We start from the raw sequence: 18,804 nt of genomic DNA on the forward strand, positions 1-18,804 counted from the left end.
TGGTCACTGTATTCGTTAGGGCTGGGTATTGCCAGGTACCTTGCAATACAATATGTCACAATATTTATTTTTTTCCCCCCACAATAACGATATTACCGCGATGCTGCGATAATCAATATATCGCAGGAAATTTCATCCACGATACACCACGATATTTGTGTCACTGAATAAATTCAGACACAATTATATATACACACACACACACACACACACACAATTATATATACAGTATATATATATATATATATATATATATATACACACACACACACACACACACACACACAAATAAATACATTCAATTAAAAAATCGATATTTGGCGCCAGTGAAATGGTAATATATCGCGAGACGAAACCTTGCGATATATCGTTGTATCGATATTTTGGCACACCTCTAGAAATTGTAATTGAACTGTAATTGAACATGTGTAATTGTTACTGAAAAATGTAATTGACCCCAACCCTGGTTAATACCAATATAAAAATGGTTGAGGAGGAAAAACAAAAACAAACAAATGTTATTACATGTAGTAAGCCATTAGTTTTAGCCTCATTGACATTATTATCCCAAACGGCTATCAACATAATAAACCCTCCTGTCAATAACGCAAAGCATTGTGGGTTGATGACACAAACTAGGTAAACAATATGTTTCAACATCTTTGAGGAAATTATTCAGGTTCATTATATGGGGTTTCTCTAAATGCAATGTGCATGCCTTCTCTTTATTAAATATTAATATTAAAATCTGAGAGAGAGAGAGAGAGAGAGAGAGAGAGAGAGAGAGAGAGAAGATGGGAGCAGCATAAAAATAAAAAAAGTAACTTATTATCCAAATAGATTAATGTATATCATTTACAATTATCCAGATGGAATGAGAAGGTATTTGCAGCCGCAACATTGTCTTTCCTTTTTGTATATGTAATAATTCTTGTTCTAATATTTAAAATAGGTTGTTTTTTTTTTGTGTTGGCAAAGTCCACTCTTGCCGAGGCCACCGAATGACCGAAGGCCGGCCCTGCTCCTGACTTTTCTCTTTTTTTCATAGACTAGCTCAGGGGTCTGCAACCTGCGGCTCTGGAGCCTCATGTGGCTCACTGACTCTTTTGTAATGGCTCCCTATAGCTTTAAAAAAATATTGAAATACACAGTTATTTTCTTACAGAACCGCCAACATGCCGGTTAAATATGCATGCTTTATGTGTGGCAAGAAATGAGCAATTAGCATGTGTTGACCGACATGATCATGCGTTTTCAAATTCAAGTTACTTTTTGTAGCCTTTCAAATACATTAACTAAAAAAAAAAAATTTATATAACATTGTGTTAAGAATAAGAATTTGAAAACGCAAGAAACTGTTTTGTTTTGTTCATTTATTTCATTTTATTCTAAACTGTAAATAGCAACTGAAGTTGCTATTTACATGATCAATATAAATCAGATCAAATCAAATTAAATCAAACATTATTCTATATAATTTTAACTGTGTAGATTGTAATTCACTGTATTGTCTTCATTGAGAAGGTTTTTTTTTTGGCTCCAGAAAGACTTTAATCCAGGTAAGATGAGGCAAAATGGCTCCTTTGAGACTAGTAAAGGTTGCAGACCCCTGGACTAGCTCAACCCTTGCATTTCAGTGTATAACTCATCCTGCCTCCACACACTTAGGACCAAACTACACACAATAGATGTGTTGGTATTCCGGCAATCTGGAAGTGAATTATGCTCTCTGTGCAAACTAATTATCTTTGCACTTGAATATTTTGGCATCTTTGCACATACATGACTACACTTCATGTTTAAGTCCTTGCCAACATAGAGATTGGGCACATTTGCTAGTTTGATCAGAGAAAGTTCAACTGCAAACCAGCCAATAAACCATGCACCAGGCTCATTTTTTGCTCACCCTTTGCATAATTAAAATGTCCGCAATTAAGAATGTATCCCCACTGCAACTCATGTCAGCATGGTTTCACCTCCAGAGTTTCTTGAAGTTACCATGGTGACAGTTGCTAGGGAGGCGGGATACTTTAGGGACGGTTGTCATAGATACGAGTCGGGTTCACTGTACATAAGCCAGCTTGTTGATGCCAAAAGATCACCATGCAAAGTTTGGAGTTTTTGCCATTTTCCCACAGATGGAGCACATTTTATTTATCAAACATTTTCAGAATCAGGACCAATGGTGTCTTTCATACTTTCACTTTCTTTCCCATTAAGAGTGAGAAAACAGTCATTTTAGGCTATGATGGAATTACAGTAATTTAATCCTGTCCACATTATAGTAGAATTTAAAAACATTAATCGAAAAAAAAGCAAACAAAAAAAACAACTCGTGAATTTTCTTTAGTAAATACAAGAAATACCAAACACCCATTTCCCTTTGCACATCTGCTATTAACTACATCTTCTTAATCCCAGATGTCATCGCTGAATACTTGGACTAACAAATATGAAATCCACTGGGAAAGATTAAATGAGTCGTAAAGTTTGAAATCAACTTTTTAACAGTTTTTTTTCTTTTGTGTTCCAGCTTTTATGGCTTTATCTGGGTCAGACAGGCTCCCAGAAAGCCATATTAATTGACTTTTCTGGAGGCGGAGAAGTTTATCTATCCACCTCTCTAATGTGAAATGGGTGTGTGTAAATCATGTGTATGCAAAGTAATGATGAGTTGAAACTGATATTTAAAGAGTAACTAAATCCCAAAAACACTTTTTTAGCTTAATACAAAAGTATTAGGCTATTAAGTAGTGTTGTTGATTAATTTTGGACCAACTCTCACCATTTTAGTCAAAGTAATTCAATTTGGCATATTTAGTTGTAAGATGTCAGTGACTGCCCTCTATGGGTTGAAACCTGGCTATTACAATTGATTTTTGCTATTGGCTGAGAACAAGATCATGTGATGTTTTGGGACCATCTTGTGTCACAAACAAGCTCTGTTAGCCCCTCCTCTTTTATAAAATCTAGCACCTGTGGGCACGAAACTACCATGTTGTGCTCTTTTGGTTGTAAACGTAGTAAAGGCTAAACTCGTTTCGGCTGCCCACAGCAATGGCGCCGGGTTGGGAAATGCCCGTATGTTGTGACGTGGGAACTATATATATCTGAGCCTGTGGTCACGTGACTGCCATAAAGTGAAGCATTCTCCAGTTTACTTGACTTGAAGAGGGAAGCCCCGCTCGAAGCATTGATACCGTCAAGTGCTGTATATTGGCCTGAGGAATCATGTAAAATAACTCATATGGGTCAATTCTTTAGGTCAATAAGTTCACGGTGTGCCTTTAAATAGGATTTAAAAAAAATGTATGTAGCTATTGTTACGGTGAAATTTACGGTTACCTCGTCTTTGACTTGAAAACACACTCTGTGGTGATAAATGATGAAGACCAGACAGGAGAGATGATGAAGTAATAAAAAATGATTTAATCTAAACTAAATAAAAAAGGTACAAAGCGGGATAGACAAAGAAGTGGTCTCCTCTGGCCAGAGGAGAGACGCGAAGAAGAAGGGACCAAAAGTTCCTTTCACACACATTTATACCCCACTGTCCCACCTCCCCCCTTCCACTGACAACAAAGAAGAGACCATGGGGGGAAGGTCAGTCTGCCGGAGGTGACACCTCCGATGACGGGGTGGGTTTGGACGTGCTCTGGCCTTGGAGATTAAACTGAGGCCAACTGACATTCCTTTAGAGAAGCTGTATCATGGGAGTATGGGTCCACTGACTTTGCAGGAAGAGGAAAAGACATCAGACAGGAGTGGAAAGTTACAAATTGGGGTATTAAGTTGAATGAGATCAAAAAGCAAATATATGAGTATACATAATTAATCAATTTTGCCACCACACTATTTTTTTTTCCGTAAATATTTGATTTTTTTTTTTTTAGATAATCTCTTCTGCACATTAAGCCAATGCCCTACTCTGACTGTGCTTTCAATTCTAGGTTTAATAATTTATTGTTGAACTTGTGGTAAAAAAAAGGAAATCTTTTATGCAGGTAAATAACCCCACGATTCCTGGATATCTTATATAACTCTCATCTCATCTGGACCTTCTTATTTCTGTCACCTCTCACCTCTCTCTTCTCTTTCATATATGCACTATTGTGTTCTCACAGGACAGAGCCATCACATCATCCCTCAGCTCACTCACATTTTCCTCTCCTTTCTTCCTGAAGATTAAGGTGAAGCAGATCATGATGGAGCGGTAGAGTTTGTGTCCACGTTATAATGCCTGAACAGGAATGATATGAGTAAGAGATGGATGTGGGAGAGAAGAAGGAACAGCAGGAAAGAAAGGAGAAGAAGAAAATGGATGATGAGAATGGTTGAGGAGTGTTGGACCAGTAAGAAGGTGGCAAAGACAAAAGACCATAGAAAAACTGACTCCTCAATAGTTAGACGTGATTATTAAAGGACCGGTTTCCCAGTATGCAGTGTTCATATTCATTGTAATTTAATGGAATAATGAAGACATGTACGGCTTTTGGAAGGGAACATTGGAAGACTTGCCAATGAAACTTTTGAACTCTACATCCAATCATCCATCCATCCATCCATCCATCCATCCACTATACTTATCTTAAGAGGGCTGCTGGGTGTTGGATCATACTCAGGGAAAAAGACATTATTAAGGCAGAGAAACAGACACATGCAGGCAGTCTAGACAGTCAATGGAAACGACTTAACCACAACAGGACTTGGTAAAAACTCACTTAGTGTCAGAGAGCTGAAGCTATTAGAGAGTGGGACCTCAGTTTTAGAGCTAAAAGACAACATGGCCAACCTTAAGAAACATTACCCACAATAAGTAAAAGACAATGAGTATCAATAGACTTTGGATTGTGGTAGTCACGCTAGCAGGGTTGGAGGAAATTATAATTATAATCACATAATTGATAATTCATTTCAATTATGACATAATTATAATTGTGTTTGTAATTGAAAAAATCTGTTGCTCTTGTAATCGGAATTGAATTGTAATTGTGTTCAGATAATTGACTTTGTAATTGTAATTGGTATGGAAATAAAAAAAATTAAATTAAGATATAATTAAACACAAAACTGGGGAACCATGATACAGTTCTATGGCTTACATTTACATATATATTCACCATTTATTAAAATATGTTTCATATCAACTTTTCCCACTACCTGTCAGTCAATCTTGAGGATCTTTTTACCATTTGAAAAAAATGAGGGAATATTGACTTTCTTAGACTCATGTTGTCGGAACTATTTTACGAGAGGGAAGGCACAATTTATGTCAGGAGGAGTGGCAGAAGCCTGCATACTTATTGATGATTAAGGATTTAAAGTTAACGTTTTATAATGGCATGCATTTATTAGAGAACAACAATGGATGAAAACAGCAGGGCTGAAGATTTTTGTCTGAGCCCAAAAGTCATCATTTCTATCATTTTATACAGGCTCGTTTGCTGCGCTGCAAAACAGCCCAAAACATGAAAGGTAAAAAAAAAAAAATTGACTTAAGAATAAATTGACAAATGTTTCCACTTATCCTATCAATGGGCTTACTTAAAGGTGCAGTCTGCAACTCTTATAAAAGTGACTTTTTGTCATATTTGCTGAAACTAGTAGTTTGTGTAAAATAAAAAGGCTCATTGAGTCCCCCCTGCTGCTCCTGCGGCCTTTGGCAGATTGCCAGAATGCAGCGCGACTGAGCAAAATGAACCAATCAGAGCCAGAATTGTGTTTGATGGATAGTCCCTGCCCCTTTCCCAAGTCCGGAGCACCTTTTTTTTACAGTGTATGGTCTGAAGGAGTAGAAGTTGGAATTAGCAACTTTTCTGCTTGAAAGGTAATTACTGCTGCTTGATTTACATTATGTTTGATTTGTAATTGTTACACTAGAACTCTGTGGTGCACGTGTTGTTTGTGTGTACACAGCAGCCTGGGTATGGGCTGCAGTAAGTGACACTGTGTTGTTGCTGCTGCTGCTGCTGAGGTTTGTGCACATAGAGAGAGAGAAGTGCTGCAGTAATATGCTTTTGACAGAGCATGTTATATTACTGTGATGTTGCTGTCGGGCTAGCGTTAGCTTGTTAGCGCCTCTGAGGGAGGGGCTTCGGAAAGTTTGGAGGCAGGGCAAGAGAGCAGCGGGGAGGGAGGGGGAGAGAGGGATCTGAGAGTTACACATTTAACCCCATGGGTAATCCTAGCTCCAGTTGGGAAAATACTCTCCTGGTTACCGGTTTAATGCAGGATGTGCAGGAAACGCAAGAATTTTAAAGAGACACAAAATACTGTAAATTGAAGCTTAAATCTGCGCACATTTAAAGATACGTCTGACTGGTGAGGTTCTACCAAAGCATGAATAAAACAGAGCTGAATAGAAAGAAGAAAGAAACTTAGTGAAAGAGAATTAAAAAAAAACAAATCTGGCGCGCTAACTGACAAATGTCTGTTTCCAGAGTCTGCCTTCTGTTTAGAAACAAACCCAGTCATGTTGCCTGCTGTTCCCCACCTCCACATTCCCAGATTTCCTCCTGAGAAATCTCTATAGCGAACCAAATGCTTGGTCGTGGTTAATCTGCAACCTTTTGTGTTTTTTATTTTTTGTTTTAAATGCTGACTTAAAATACGAGCCTGTTTTTTGGTTAAATGATGGTAAACATGACATTCGAACGATCTATATATAATCAAGTCTATATATAGGTGCATAAAAGGCTGGATTGAACATGCTGTCACACAAAAATATAGGCTGAAGAAAACAGCTTTACCCACAGCATTAGTAAATAACAGAGGAGATATGTAAGAGTATCAGAGATATGGTGATAATTACTTCTCTCATTTCAAAACAAGCTGTCTTGTGTTTGTGCTATAGTGTTAGTTAGTGTAATGAACTTCAGCACCTTATGCATGGGTTCTTTTGGAGAAGTATTCAGTGACTGTAGTGCACATGAAACATAAACATATACAGACAATTGACCAAAGTATATTCCTCAATTAAAAAACAAAACAGTTTTTCTAAATGTTTTGCATTTTTGTTAGTCACTGTCTGTTCCGCCCCCTTTTAGAAATTTACAATTTTCAGGGCAACACCCATCGCAGCAAAATTTCAACAAAATTGTCATTTATTTATTTGTTTATTTGGAGAGGACAGTGCACAACAATCAACACCAGTTCAATACTTTGTGTAAATGTGCCAGATTTAGCCATGAGCTTTATCTATCTATCTATCTATCTATCTATCTATCTATCTATCTATCTATCTATCTATAAAACAAGGAATCTCCGTCTGTGTGTGTGTGGCTCAAATATCTGCGAATCAGTCTCAGATTGACCTGAGACTTTCAACATGGCTGCTGCTTGGTTGAAAGGTGTTGAAAGGTGGATTTGTTTGGACTGCAATGATACCGTTACTCAATTATTTCATAAAATTGTCCACCGGGAGCGGACTATTTCATCAAATTTTAGAACTGATGACATTATCACTGTGGATTGAGCCTTTGCTGGCTTTGATCATGCGGAGCGGTTGGCCGGGTTAGATCCAGCCTGTGGGCGCATCAGAGCCAATCACTTCAATGGGCCAGAGGGCAGAAGGTGTACGCCTGAGGGCAGCCTGTCCTGTGTGTGTGTAATTCAGAATTAAATTAGCATTTTGAATTAAATGTTTACAAGGTCAGTTAGGATTTAACTTTTATTCTGAATTAAAGAGGAATTAAAGCTCCCATGTAAATCATCCATGAAAAAAGCGACTCAACCTCCCACTTTTCTACAGCAAGACATACTTCCTACAGGCAATAAAAGATAGACATGGACATAGTATACACACGGACATTAGCATAATATATACATTACTTACACCAACCAAAGCTAATTTTTATTGAAAAAAATTTACTATAAATGATCACATGATTGAATTGCTTTTAACCATTTTCAGCTCTTCTTTAAAAGCTGTAAAGGTGGAACAGTCTCAAACAGTGATTGGAAGACAATTCCAACTTGTGCATCTGTCTACAGAAATAGTGTTTTGTCCAGTGGTGGTGAGTCTGAATGTTACTTCAAAGTCCCCTCTAGTGGCTGATCTAGTTCTCTGATTAGCATCTTTTTGTCGAATAAATTCCCGTGAAGAGATTTATAGATGAGGCAGGCATGGTTAAACATGTTAACGTTGTTAAAACTCGAATATGTTTACGCTAAAATTGGACAAAGGTGATCAAAAAGTTTTTTTTGCAAATACTTTGGTGACTTGTTTATACAACTGTTCTACAGGTTTTATTGCAGTGTTGTTAGCAAATTACCAAACAGTTAGGGATGTCCCGATACAACTTTTTCATTTCCGATATGAACCGATATTGCAGCCTTGCATATCGGCCGATACCGATATTGATTCGATATCGGCATGAATATTTTTTAATAAAAAATAATAATGACTTATTTTGTAGTGTGGAATGTTAGAAAAGGCTTGATCTAGTGATGTTACTCAAACAGAGAACAATGGTCAGCAACAGTAGGTATGAGACAAACTGACCCATTTATTATTAACCAATTGGTGACATGATTTTTAACCTTCAGTCGGAAAATCGGAAAATTTGAATCCGATATTTAGGCTAATATCGGACCGATATCTGATATCAATATCAGATCTGAACACCCCTACAAACAGTAAAACAGTACTCAGTGTGAGAAAGGATCATACAGTGAAGGTATGATTTAGCAGCAGTAGTGGAAATAAAGGGTCTAATTTGTTTAAAGTTTTAAAGATTACATTTTATTGTGTTAACAACCTTTTTTATATGTTTCTTGAAGGTTAGATTAGAGTCCAGTATGATTCCCAAGTACAAGTAACTGAGACACCAGATCGAGTAGCGCTCCATCTATAGATGTTTTTCTGATATTGGTCTTTTTGTGAATGTCATGCTCGTAATGTCGTCTTTTTAACATTGAGCACAAGACAGTCATGACGTCACATTCCCAAACTGTCAATTGTCTCAAAGCGTTTCAATTCGAGGCATGTTACACAATCGTGCCAATATTATATTTGCATCAGCTTTGAGTAGGGATGTAACGATTCACTCAACTCCCGATACGATTCGATTCACGATACTGGGTTCACGATACGATTCTCTCACGATTTTTTCATTTACAAAATGGGACTGTAGACAAATTTTTGGGAAAAAATTAGAAAATACTGTATTATTTTCCTTTTATTTTTCATTGTCAAAAGAATTCCTTGATAAACTATTCAAAACAATGCAATTTAACTAAAAATAAATCTTGAATTAAATAAATAAAGGAATAATACAAATGAAAATGAAGCCTATTAATTTAAATTTTGGTTCTGTAATAAACAATGCAAAACTGCATAATAGTTTTTCTTTTAAATGTATTTTGTGCCTTAACAATTGGACTTTAAAAAAAAACAAAACGTCATTACACTGATTTACGTCATATTTGTTTGGACCAGCAGAGGGCGCTGGTAACACAGTGGTCGGTTGGCATGCAGATATTCTAGCAGTGAAGAAGAGAAGCTATGCTAGCAGACAGAGCTAATAGAAAAATGTGACTTTTACAGATATTCAAGTAATATTACAGATATTCTTTCGGTGCTAAAGGGATAATTAATCATTTATTAACATATTTAAGAGTAGAAGGCAGCCAGAAAGAAAGTATTAGCAGACTCCGCCCGCCGCCAACACTTTCGGATAGCGCCCTCTGCTGGTTAAAAAAAGTACTGCGATTCAATTGTCAGAAAATCGATATCAACCGTGATACCTATGAATCGATTTTTAACTGCCTTACGATTAATCGTTACATCCCTAGCTTTGAGTGTTTAGTTTGTCATATTTGTTGTTGGACCGAAGTTAAGTATATAAGACAGGCAGAAGAAAATGGGGACAGAACAAAATCCCAGCCTACGTTGATGCTTGTGTCACGCTAATGGCCCATCAGATGTCTCCAGAGGAGGAACAGTAGGTGGTCAGCTTTCCTGGTGCACCATTAGCACTTAGTGTCCTACTTCCATCCACACAGTGTGCACTCTGTGGTTGAACTCTGCAGCTGGGATGTCTTCCTCGCTGAAGGGTGTTAAGGTGCACAAAAATATTGTGTGTGTGATCTGTGTGTCTTCCTGGAAGCTCATACATGCTTTTTGACAAAGTTTCTGATGTGATCTGGGTTACGGTTACCTGGGTGTCATTTTCATACTGCTACTGTGGAGTTGCTTAGAAACATATTGACTGGAGTTGCTAGGATACCATTTAATTGGCCCATGAGTGAAAGTGAGAGGGAGCTAGGAGGACTTCAGTTGTAACAGATCAGGTAGACAGCTTTGCTCGTGCTTCACAATTCATTAAACTCTTTTATGTTGGCAGATAAAGATCCTACTGTCAGGAAAGAAAATGTGATTTATTTTCTCAACATGTGAATTAAGTATTTGGACTTCTGAAAAATAAATAAAATGGTTACCATGGAGAGCAAGATTAAAGGAAGAGGAAACAATAAAGGAAATAAATAAATAAATGAATAAATCTTGAAAAATAGGACGCTCTGGATTTTCCAGGGCAAATGTTGATATGCTGAGAGACAGGCAATTACAGACTCTGATGCTGTTTGGAAACCAGTTGAAAGAACAAGATATGGCTCACAAGCAATGCAATAACAAAGTGTGGTTTACTCCGCACTTTCTGTATCACCACAAAATGTCTTTGTGGTGCACGTGTTTTTGTATCTGAAGGCTTGACTAAGCTCTTTTCAGACATGAAGACAGTAGAAAGTTTCTTTTCTTTATGATTAGCACTGTGCATATCGGATCGGTTGAAATACTCTGATAATCTGGTTTTATTGAGTTATTAGTAAAATTATGATTTTCTTTTAATTGAGATGTTGTTAGTTAAATAGATGGATGGATGGATAGATGGATGGATGGTTGAATGGATGGATGGATAGATAGATAGATAGATAGATAGATAGATAGATAGATAGATAGATAGATAGATACTGTAGATCAGGGGTGTCAAACTCACTTTAGTTCATGGGCCAATTACGGAGCATCCATAAAATACCAAATATGTAAGAAAGCAACAATCCAAGCAATAAGTGATAAATATCAGTCCCAGCAGGATCTTCACTTTAAGTTTACTAGATTTTGTTACCAATTTCTATTTAATTTAGGAAAATTATATGTAATATTTTGAGGAAAATGTAATTTAAGGATTTTATAATAATTTTGAGTTTTTTTCAAAAGTTTAACATTAAAAATGACTGCAGTCATGCAATATAAGCACCAGGAGTGTTGAATTTCATTTACGCAATGATTCATGTATTCTTTGTAATTTTTACTTTCTCCTACGGGCCAAATTGGATGCTCCAAAGGGCCGGATTTGGCCCCCGGGCCATGAGTTTGACACATGTGCTGTAGCTATTTTGTTCCAGCTGCTCCCTAGAACATATGAAACAGGTGTGATTGATCACATACACTACACATTAAACCAAATAATCACCCACAGAGGCCCACCCTGAATCACCTCCCCCAGTCCCGTCTCTGTTAACAAATGCACTAATCACAAAAATAAAAAAAAATGCTTTATAAGTTTAATACTGATTTTAGACATTTTTTTGCAAGTGAAACCATTAAATGTACTATACCAGCATGCTTCTTTCTAACATGTTTAACTCTGGCTCAATATTGTGCTTTTGAGAACTATGAAACTTCATTACATTAAGCTGTAGGATATATGGACTAATTGATTGATTTATGCAAACTCTTCCATCCATCTTTCAGCATTCCTTAAATAGAGGCTGAGTTTGCTTCAGTCCAACACTGCCAACATATTATTTTACTGTAAGCACTTTGCTATCATGAATTGACCCAGAATAATGTGATTGTAGGTTAAATTAGACTTCATATTCAGCGTTTCATTATTTACATTTCTAACTTCAGAATGGTTTGAAGAGAGTTTTAAACTTGACATTTGCCTTCTTAGCATATACTGTACTGTACATCCCAGATATATAAAAATCATGGCAATATTACAGGTGTTGGTATGTTATTGTGTTATTGATGGACGTCTCCAGTGACGTGCCGTGACCACTAGGGCTGGGTAGGCACGTTGCAAATCGAGACCACCAATGACAATTTCATATGTTTCTGCTGTCAAGTGTTAATTGATTTCAAATAAATGTTATTTGTATAAAGCATTTTCCAACAAAGTCATCTCAGTGCGCTTATCAAAATATAAAATTCATAATAAGAAAGAAAAAACCCAATAAGATCCACATGAACAAGTGTTTAGCCATCTAACAAAATCAACATCATAAACACCTTTAAAGAAACATAAACAATAATTTAATATATCCTCCATTCTCTCCCAACAAGATATATCTCATGACAAGGCAGCACATCCATTGTTTGTGTTGGAAACACGGAGAAAATGACAACAACAACTTAGAACAGCCTCAGTGAGGAGCATCCACAAAGTCAATCCTTCCTTTTGTTCCATTCACTGTGAAAAGTATGAAACATGTTCTGACCTTACTTTTGCTGAAGGTCTGGTAACTCAGGTGTTGGTCTCCATCTTTCAAAAGCTGTCGTTTTTCCTCAAAACAAAGTTTCTCTATCATCTCTAGCGCTGTCACCCGCCCACTAGTTAAAGAACGTAGCAGCAGCAGTCACGTGTCATCTATTCACTAATGTGCTGTTACGTGCACAGGCAGCTCTCTACGCTGCCTTTACGTGTAAATTTATGTCACATTGGGGGCCTGACTGCGCATGCGCAAACACGTAAAAACACGCAATGAGAACGGAGGCAGAAGAGCGACGTGACTTTGGGAGGGGGCGTGGCCTCCCTCTGCCTTACAGCGGAGCGAAAAAAAAAAAAAAGACAGCTGTTCCAGGAAATAGCGCTGTTTAGTAATTTGGGCTATGAAACGCACAAAATGGGGACACTTTCAAACTTATAGGTACTGTAGGCTATTGGAAATGGAAAAATAAATAATTTATAATTAAAAATAAATAAATAAATTATAATTAAATAATCAAAATATCAATTCACCCTTGGGTAGGCACTGCCTACCTTGCCTACCCTGACGGCACGTCACTGGACGTCTCTTACCTTCCATTCAAATGAAGTGACATCGGTCCTTGACTGAATAATTACTCATATTTGTTGTTTAAGAGAAACTAAACCTAAAAACCACTCTGCTGTTTGGCTGTTGATTGATCCTAGTCCAATTCATGACATTTTATAGTAACTAATAACAATAATGCATTGGATTTAAATTCAAATCTTAGTCAAAGTATTTCAATTTGATGTATTTTGTTGTAAAAATGTATGAGTGACAGCCCTCTATGGGATGAAACCTGGCTATTACAATTATATGTGCTATTGGCTGAGTTTTAGTGGTTTCTCACGTCACTGTTAGCCCCATGGACTCTGAATTCTGTGGCGAGTCGATTGGATTGAGAGAAATGTGAATAGAGAGGTATGTTGAGTAATGATTAGCTAGTTAGCATAGCTTGTGCTTCAGATATTTTATAATATAGATTGGGCGTGACTTACCAACTCCAGGAGCCCCGTCCGTATTCAAAACATTTTTTTGAATTTCCCTCTCATGGCAGGTCAGGAGAAAAGCAGGGCTTCAATTTTTTTTTAAGAAATTCTCAATCACAAATATTTTTTTTATTTCACCCACCACTCCTTTTAGCTTTATTTGTTTACAATGGACCTATGTAGTGCTAGAGTTTAAGTTTAGGTTTGTACAGACAATTTTAACAAAATAGTTAAAATGATCTTGATATTGGGTAAAAATGACGAACACTTTGACATCTCAACACCATTCAAGACAAACCTGCCATTGAGCTTTTTTTGTTTCAGGAATTTTCGAGTTTTGGTGTAAAAATGAAATATACTCTGAAGATGAACCTCTATAACCATAGAGTCTCCCCTTTGCTCCTTGACTATTGGGTTTATACAGTTTATGTTTGTTTGGAGGCCATCGACTGCGATAATGCACATCAATATGGTGTGTGCGATCTTGTGTCTCGCAGGAACGTTTGTCTTTGATTGGAAAGCAGCGGAGAAAGGCTGAGTGCACAAGAACCTTAATTGTCTCTGTGAATCACTGCAGTGTGACTTCTGACAGTAAAGCTGACATGACCGACTGACTCTGCTCTCCGGAGTATGTGCTCAGTCAATTATGGCCCAAGTTCGATAGCGGCGGTTGTTATGCATTATGTCGTTGGTCTTTGGTATGTAATGCGTCTTCAGCAGTGGAGAGAAGTGGATGGTTGTGTTACATGAAGTCATAAAAAAGTCAACAAGGACAAAGTCGTGAACTTCCTTGTTTGTTGTCAAACTACTTTTAATTGACAGAAAGACAACGCAAACACCATAGTACGTCTTTCAGTTGTCTGAATGTTGACAGGCGTTTATAGGATCCTTGATAAGGACCTTCTCTATCCTCCATCCCAATGAGTCTTATACATATCTTTAGTGCTGCTGCCTTAAACACTATCAAGTTTACATTCTCATCATTATAGCCGTTCTTCTGATGTGTTGTTTTTCCGTTTCTCCTCAGGTCTCCTTGTGATGGATTAACTTACAATGATATATAACAATTGTTCTATAATGATTCATATAATATAACTAATATGAGCTTTTTAGTCCACAATGATGTGCCGTAACCTTGGTATAATCTTTGATGATAACCACATCAAACAAATCATGAAAATCGCTTTTTTTCACCTCAAAAACATCTCTCGTCTCCGCCCTTCACTTTCCTTCCTTCCGCACCGCCGTAACTCTAATTCACGCCTTTATCACACCCCGCCTTGACGACTGTAATAGCATCCTCTTTGGTACAACCTCCACACTCCTAAATAAATATATAAATAAATAAATCCAAAACGCAGCTGCCCGACTCCTCACCCACACCCGCTCCCATGACCACATCAACCCTGTCCTCCAAAACATCCACTGGCTCCCCGTTCCTCAATTCAAACTCCTCCTTCTCACCCATAAAGCCCTTAATAATCAGGCCCCCTCCTACCTCACAGATCTGCTCCACCCCTACACTCCCTCCCACAGCCTCTGTTTCTCACATGAAAACCTCCTCACTGTCCCCAGGACCAAGCACAGAACCTGGGGGGACAGAGCTTTCTCTGTCGCTGCTCCCACCCTCTAGAACTCCCTCCCAAGCCACATCGACAACTGCACCGACCTCCCATCTTTCAAATCACTTCTCAAAACTCACCTGTTTCACTCAGCTTTTAACGTTTAACCACCCATTCCCTCATTTCTTTTCTCTGAGTCGTATTTTCTTCAATCAATGTACTTGTTGTTTTTATGCTATAGTATCTTTGAGGGTCTCGAAAAGCACTTTTAAATAAATGTATTATTATTATTATTATTATTACATTATTTATAGTGATAAATAGAATATATTGATATGAACTATACTACAAATCAAAAGTTTTAGAACACCCTAATTTTTAGTTATTTATTACAATTCGTCGTGCAAGTCCAAAGAATAGCTTGAAATGTAGTGAACAGCCAGAGGTTTGGTTACCAAAACTGAAAAATAATGTACATTTCAGGTTGAATCAGCCTTGAAAGCTGGTACTACTAATTCCTACAGGTGTTCCAACGTGTCTTGGTTACTTCTAACCCCCCCGTCTGCATAAAAGCAGTGTTGGAACACACTGTGGCACCAGACCCTCATGGGCATCAGGTGGACAGTATTGTTCGTGATGCCATCATTTCTTTTTCAACTCCTCAAATTGCTTATTTGTTCTATGCTTTCCTTTCAGAGTGCAATGACACAATAAACTGAATCATTTTCAGTAAAAAACTAGAAAAAGTTTGGTGTTCTAAAACTTTTGATTTTTAACTTTTTATTTGATGAGCTACTTAATCTACAATGATTTATATTTTGAAAAAATCATAATGATAAATATAACAGATAACTAGAAAAGCACTTGGAGAGTGCAGACCTCCGCCAAGCAGCTCATTTCCCAGATATTGTGATTTCCACCCTATGTTGTAGTCCTACATTGATTTTACAGTATATACACTATTGGATTCATTGATAACGAGTGTTTAATCATCATAATCTGAGAAAAATACACACAAATTACAGAAAATATGAAAAAACAACACACTAAAATCACAAATTAACTCAAAACACACCCAAGACGACAACATTATATATATATTAATGTTATGAAAAAGACACCTATCTTTTAAATAGCTTTTAACAAAATAACAGTATAATCTTTATACAATGATATATTAGTGTTATAAAATAGATACCTATCTTTTAAATGCTTGCCTGTCTGTGTATGTTTTTTTGATGTCTTTTTGTCACATTATTGTCACTTGATCTTTCTTGCACGTCTTGATGAAGACTCTTTGAGTTGAAATGCGTCAACATGACATCGCTGTTTCAATAAAGGACTTTTTACACGTCCGAGTGCCTCGGACCTTCAGTCTTGCTTGCCGCTGCTACTTTGTATTGTGTTTTTTTTAACATACTGGAGAGGCAAGCCACTGATTCCCTTCTTCATAAGACATTTCTGTGGAGCTACTTCCATTGGCGTGTTGAATACGGGACCCCACGTAGTGCTCACCCACCCCTGCTTCACATTGACATTGTTGGACTTGATGATTTATCATAATTAATAATAGTGATATTCGGTATTGGTTTTGTGCTAATATTCGATGTGCCGATATCGTCCAACAATACATTTACGATTTCCAACATTAACCAATACCGATGGGTACTTAAACACCCTCCTCCAAAGTCTATAGACAGTGTCTTTGAAAAGGGTCTAGTCCTGTTGTGCTCAAGCACTTAAACCCCTAAATATTTTATATGGACTCAGTAAAAAATGCTCAGAGTTACAGAAGTCTCATGTGAAATATTTAACCCCACTCTGCTCGGATGCTGTAGCCAAATTTTCTGCTCTGACTTTGAAAAAAGTCACAAAAATCACTCAAATTTGCCTGTCTGACTCTTTTAATGAATTTATTTCAATGATTTTTGTCTCCCCTATCACATGCCACTTGTAAAAGAGTAAAGACATTTGAAAAAAAACGAACATGTGACATTGATCAACAATCGATCAATAAGCTTTTCTTTATTATTGTTGTCGAGCAGTGAATAATGCTGACATCTGAAGATGGTATTGATTCCAGGAATGTTGTCATAGTGCTGTGCTGCATTTCACCAGAGGTGTAAAAGAGTACTGATATATCCTACTCAAATAGAAGTACCATTACTTGATTGAATGTGTACTCAAGTACAAGTACAAGTACGTCTTACATAAAATACTCAAGTATAAGTAAAATGTATCTCAATTAAATTGTATTTTTGGTTAATAAATCTTGCCACGGTTCCCTTGCATACAGTAAACTAATCTCATGTAGAACTTATAAAGGAAGAGACCAAATCTGGCACTGTTGGAACTGAATTTATTTTCCACAAAGGTTTGTCAGAATGTACAATTTTTTGAAAAAATAAATTAATAAATTAACAAAAATGAATGAATTCAATTCAATATATGTATATATATATATATATATATATATATATATATATATTATCAAACTCTAAGTATAGATAACTTTATGAATTCTAAAACAGTGCCATGTTGGTTACAACATAATAGGTAGAAACCACAAACTAAACCAAAAAAAGTCGTAAAATAACCTCCATTCAATGCTGTTTTGGTGCAGCGCATTACGTTTAATCTGATTGGTCGGCTGTGATGTGATGCATTTGATTATTGTCTGGTCATTTAATTTTTTCGTAGTTTCACAATGTCTGTTGATCATTTTAAAACAAAAAATAATAATTTACTCAGTAACTGTTGGGTGTAGAAACGTTGCTTTATAATTGTTACTTTACTTCTTTATACTAAATAACTGATTTAGAAATATAGTCAAAAAGTACAAGTACCCATAAAAGCAACTGCCTGCTTTTGTGTTTTTCCTTCAAAAGCAAGTTATTTCAGTGTGATGACATATTTTAATTTACATTTCAATTAAAGCCAAATCCAACATCAAAGCATGACGGCCCTTTATAACCAATATGCTGTTTCTGTTCTTTTGTTTTCTGCCCCAGGTGTACGAGAGAGGAACCAATGTCGAGCAGTTTGTGACTCGGTTCCTCCTGAAGGAGTCAGCCAATCAGATCCAGTCTCTCCTGAGTTCTGTTGAAAGCGCCGTGGATGCGATTGATGAACAGCACAGCCAATCAGGGTGAGTCAGTAGGTTATCACTGGCTTTTATGCGTGAAATTATAAATGTGTGCATGCGGACGTGTTGCGTGCGCTGTTGCATCATTTCCACATGAGTCAAACTCTGATTGTCAGATGCTCTAATGAAAACCAGGCAGTGTTTCACTTGCAGGTCGTCTTTGGTTAAAGAATCTGTCGCTCTTGAACAGAAATCTATTATTCTCACCTTTTATCTCAAAACTTTCCCCTCTTTTTATAGCAGTGTCCTAGGATTCATATTTCCTGGGGAAAAGTACTTCAATGTTTATCATGCATGATTGGAAGTAATTCCACTGAAACCAAGCATTTGTATACTTGGGAAATACCCCAAAGGTTTTACAAGAACAGTGAATGATGTGTCTAATGTCACCGTGATGTTTACAGATGTGTATCCCTACTACCAGCTGAACTCTCTGCTCTGAACCATAACATCTGACTGTATCAGAGGAGAGCAAAGTTTATTGAGTCTTCGCCTCCTCTGCTTTGGTTTTCGGCGGGCATCTACCCCCCTGAAGCGCCTACTTCTGGCAGCACGCTGCGCCCCCCCCAGCGGC

The 18,804-nt window shown here is 37.1% G+C and overlaps 1 protein-coding gene across 2 annotated transcripts in view; it reads left to right on the forward strand.

Annotated features, from left to right (window-relative positions):
- Positions 1-18,804, forward strand: part of necab2 (N-terminal EF-hand calcium binding protein 2) — a 149,620-nt gene that overhangs the window by 67,025 nt on the left and 63,791 nt on the right. For both annotated transcript variants that reach the window (XM_028448836.1, XM_028448835.1), the window contains exon 6: positions 18,097-18,233. In XM_028448836.1, coding sequence (XP_028304637.1) covers positions 18,097-18,233 — 137 coding nt within the window. The remainder of the gene's footprint in view (positions 1-18,096; positions 18,234-18,804) is intronic.

The sequence above is a fragment of the Gouania willdenowi genome, chromosome 6 (assembly GCF_900634775.1).
Source record: "Gouania willdenowi chromosome 6, fGouWil2.1, whole genome shotgun sequence".
Classification (NCBI taxonomy): Eukaryota; Metazoa; Chordata; class Actinopteri; order Blenniiformes; family Gobiesocidae; genus Gouania; species Gouania willdenowi.